Source organism: Crocuta crocuta, unplaced genomic scaffold (genome assembly GCF_008692635.1).
Source record: "Crocuta crocuta isolate KB4526 unplaced genomic scaffold, BGI_CrCroc_1.0 scaffold482, whole genome shotgun sequence".
In the NCBI taxonomy this organism is placed as follows: Eukaryota; Metazoa; Chordata; class Mammalia; order Carnivora; family Hyaenidae; genus Crocuta; species Crocuta crocuta.
Genome location: NW_027527459.1, coordinates 1,175,296 through 1,179,969, shown reverse-complemented (window position 1 = coordinate 1,179,969; position 4,674 = coordinate 1,175,296). Strand labels below are relative to the sequence as shown.

Here is a 4,674-nt window from a genome sequence, read left to right as displayed (position 1 = left end):
CACGTAAATACAGAGAACTATTTTGGGAAAGGGGAGGCACAGATTTGGATCTGGTTATATTTGTGACCTTGCAAGTAATCATTTTTTTGCACAACCGGATGGAAAGGATCCAGTGCTTTTTATAGTGAGAACACAGACAAACATTGGTAAGTCTTAAAAAAATTTGATTAGAAGTTGGAGTGCCGAGTGATTTAAGAATCTGAAGCAACAGCATGTCTAAACAATTCTTAAAATAAACTTGTTAGCCACATCAGCTTCATGCATTACATTTCACAGCTCACGGGGAGAAAAAAGGTCTTTCTTCACTCTAAACATACAAGTTTTAAAAAGAAGAGTTTTAAATGAACTGAGGCTCCCAGAACAGGAAAAGCCTTATGTTAAAACAATTCAGTCCTTGGCCAAGAACTGGACTGAACTAACTACCTGACTCGGAGCTGACACGTTCTGGAAATGCATTTAAAAAAATGTGAACACTTTTCTCCCCTTATAATTAAAATTCCAACCTTAGACTATATATGTAAAATTTAACTTAAAGAATATATAACTAAACCTAACTGGATGTGCAAAAGGTAAAAAAACAGAATGTACACAATAAAACAAGGGCAGGGCAGTCAGTTTTTAATTTCAAAAGCTCTCAACTGAAATTTGCAATGCTTTAAATGATTATCACTTAAAACTGTCGTCAACAGAGGTTAGGAGAACAGGACAGTACTTTTTCTCTTAGAAAATACAATGAAAATAGAATTTTTAAATTTCACTTTCCAATGTTTCTCCGCAGTAAAATGCCTCACTCACCTCTGTGACAGGCCAGTTTAAGAAATCTTATTAAGTAAACCCTGAGGGTTCTATGAAGCACTTTTAAACTTCCACTTTTTGGTCTATATTGACTCCTGTTCAAGTTTTATTTTCTTTTTAAGATTTAAGCAAGTATTCTCATAGTCCTCTCAAAATTTTATAACTTCCAAGAGATTTTAAGGATCTTGAGAGAACATTTCAGAAGTATCCACTATTACTAGTCAAGAAAACAAAACGATTTAGGTAAAGACTTGACATTCTGTCCTATATACATCTTAATTATCCTAACAGTAAAAACGCACATAAAATGTTAAGATACAAGACAATATGAGAACGTCAACACAGAAAGCTGCCACTCTAACTACAAGCAGTGTACAAATACGCGTCTACTTTTTCCTACATAAGCTGACAGATGTTTAAAATACTGGGTTAACAAAGATCTTTTAGTAAAGTGACTTAGGCAGGCTTAAACTAGCAAGGATTAAGGGTGAATCCTTACTAATTAATTGGAAGATCTGAGACATATTTTATATTTCATTTTACAAAATCAGGAATATTTATTTTGAAACAAGAGAAGAAGACATGGTCTACCTGTCTGAAAACTACCACTCAGAAATATTTTTCATCCACAAAGCAGGAAAACACATAAAACATTGAAGTTTCACATTGGCACCAAAAAGGTTAACTGCTCTGCCTTCTTGGATTAGAAAAACTAAAGCTGAGCAATAAGTAGTTTTGCAGNCTTTTGTTCTATACAAATACAACACACACACACACACACACACACTTTCATCTGGCTCATTCTATACACAGCGTTTTGCCACTTCATTTTACACTTAATGTATCTGATATCTTTCCACGTCAGTATGTGTTGGCTAAATGGAATTCTATCCTTAAATACCCTTTGGACAACAGCAAAATCGTTCTTTAGAAACACCCACCCAAGCACGTGTGTGTAATTTTAAAAGAGAATGGACAGAATCCTAAAACACAAAGACAAACGTCTAAAAATAATCTCTATCTTTCCACCAGTGGGGAACAGTTCATTCCTTTTTCACACAAATTATGTGATTGGGGAGATTAACTCTAATCTCCACGTTTACACAGAATGCTCCATTTGTTAAGCCTATATGAAAAGAATGAGAAATTCAGTTGATTAATTCACTTACACTTAGAAACCAAGTTGGTGTACTACAAATACACGCTGCGGTCAGTTATGATATGATGCTTAGTCTCAATTTCAATTAAATAGCAGTAAAAAAAAAAAGATATGTAAGATATGTAACATAGTTAATATACCCCCAAATCCAGAAATGCAAATTTGAGATTACAAACTAGAGCAGTGCAGTTTACATTCTGTCTACTTGGTAGCAAATGCTAATGGCATTCAATGCTGATTACTTAAAGTCAGTTCACATCACACACTCAATCAGGGTAATGAGAAGAACATAATGTGCCTAACTGTAGAGTTAGATTAAGACATAAAAATTTTTTGCTTGAATTTAATGATTGTGTAGCACATGGGACATTTGTCGACTGCTTCAGCACATTGTTTACAAGTGACCAGATGTCCGCAAGGAATAAAAACCATAGCAATATTTCTGTCCATACAGATTTTGCAAAGCTTCTCTTCCTGCAGGAGCCTTAGCTGCTCTTCGGCACTGATCTCTGCAAAAAGAGAAAACAAATGGGTTAATTTTAGACTTCCTTAGTTGCCGAGGTTGACTGAAACAACATGAAGCCCTACTGCGCGCCAGGCACCAATCGGGTGCCGGGACACAGGAGGACTCATACGGACACCAGCTCCCGAGCAGAGCAGCTGGCATGCCAGGGGGAGAAGGACGGGCGCTGAGGCTGTGGAGGGAAGCACGAAGCACGGAGTGATAAGTGCTATAATAAAGTTATGTGCAAAGGGCTCTGGGACAAGAGGAGAGGCCAAGTTCTGTTCAGATGCACCCGGGAGGGCTTCCCGGGCTGGCGGCTGCACGCTGGGGGGATGGGTGAAGCGGACAAGTGGCATTTACACACGGCCGGCAACTTCCGCAGCAGAGAAGGCGGGTGAGGCGAGAGTGACGCACGGAAAGGGCATGGCTCACCCTGGAAACGGACAGATGCACATGGGTCTGAAGGACACTTCTGAGGTGAGACTAGATGAGTGGGGTGAGGAAAAAAGAGGAAACGGGGTTGATTTTAAGACTTCTAGTGTGGCTGGCAAGGGGACGGGGACGCCAAGAAGAAACCCAGAAGGAGGTGCTGGTTTGGCATTTTTCAAGTTATTTCTAAGATGTCTGCACGAGATCAGTACATAAAAATGTCACTGGACAGCCATGTTTTGAGGTCGGGAGAAGTTAGGGCTAAAGGCAGAGGTCTGGGTGACATCAGCATACAGGTGGCTCTAAGGTACTTGCTTAGTTCAGCTTTTCACAGTAAACTAGGTTTTGTGAAACGTTAACGAATACGTCACAAAAATGTGTTTCGTGGTCATAGTTACTATAACGACACCAACCTCGGTGATGACAGCTGTTACCAGTAAAGCAACAGGTACTGCTGTGTGCTGGACACTACTCCAAAGGCAGAACGTATTTTGTCAATCTTTGTAATCTTTGGATACCAGTGGTTTCCAAATGTGGCCTCACATGAGAATCACTTGGGACATTTAAAAAAAAAATGTTCATTTTGAAACACAGAGAGAGTGCTTGAGCAGGGGAAGAGCAGAGAGAAGGGGACAGAGAGAGAATCCCAAGCAGGGCCCGTGCCACCAGCACAGAGCCCGACGTGCGGCTCGATCCCACAGAACTGTGAGATGATGACCTGAGCCGAAATCAAGAGTCTGACCCTTAACTGACTGTGCCACCCAGGCACCCACGGCTGTTCTGAACAATAGATTGCTAGGCTCCGTTCACTGCATCTAAAATTTCTAGGGTTGGTTTTATTTTTTATTTTGTTCTGAAATTACAGTATGCAAAAGCAGCAGATACGGTTTTCTACAACAGCAATTTCTGGGCTTGCACACACTGGCAACTGGGAACTGCTGCTATGAAGTATAGGACACCACAGTATAGTGTATGTCTCCTCTTAGAAAGTCACAATGCATGTCCCTATTTAACTACAGAGCTCCCTTTCCACCATGTTCCTTTTAACATCCTGGGGAACACTATTTTGAAAACAAGTCTGGGAAACAGTGGTTCAGTTTTGGTCAACAAATATTTACTAAACACTTAACTAGGTTCTAGGGACTAGGGATATGATACAACAATTAACAAATATAAAGACCCCAGGTCCCTAATCGTTCAGAGACAAGAAACCCAAGTAGACAGGAAATTCTAAGAGAGTGTAACGATAAAGGCCATTACAATGTGTTATCAAGAACACAGGGAAGGGGGGAGTGTGTGCTCCAGTGTGTGTGTGCGCACACATAGATGGAAGGTCTCCTGGAGGAAATGATACTTAAACTGGGTCCTGAGGGATGAGGAGTTAACTAGGGAAGAGAGGGAGAGGGCCCTAGGGGAAGGAGGTGGTGGAAGGAGAGCATTCTGGGCAGGGGGCATGGCGGAAGCCGGCTCCAGGGGGAGGGACAGAACCAGACGCGCAAGTGCCTGGCTAAGGCTTGGGAAGAGCCTCATAGGGAAACAGCATGACAGGAAGCTACAGGTTAACAGACCCCATCATGGAGATCTGGCAACCCATGGGGCGCCTGCATGGCTTGGTCGGTTAAGTGTCCAACTCTTGATCTCGGCTCAGGGCATAATCTCACAGTTCATGAGTTCGAGCGCCGCATCAGAGCGCCTGGGATTCTCTCTTTCTCTCTGCCCCTCCCCTGCTCATGCTGTCTCTCTCAAAATAAACAAACATTAAAAAAAAAAAAAGATTTGCCTTCCC

The 4,674-nt window shown here is 41.5% G+C and overlaps 1 protein-coding gene across 1 annotated transcript in view; it reads right to left on the bottom strand.

Annotated features, from left to right (window-relative positions):
• Positions 1 to 1,541: 1,541 nt before the first annotated feature.
• The window catches only part of XIAP (X-linked inhibitor of apoptosis), a 32,210-nt gene continuing 29,077 nt past the window's right edge, over positions 1,542 to 4,674 (bottom strand). The window contains exon 9 of the mRNA XM_077763460.1: positions 1,542 to 2,463. Within this exon, the coding sequence (XP_077619586.1) occupies positions 2,270 to 2,463 (194 nt within the window). The 3' untranslated portion in view covers positions 1,542 to 2,269. The remainder of the gene's footprint in view (positions 2,464 to 4,674) is intronic.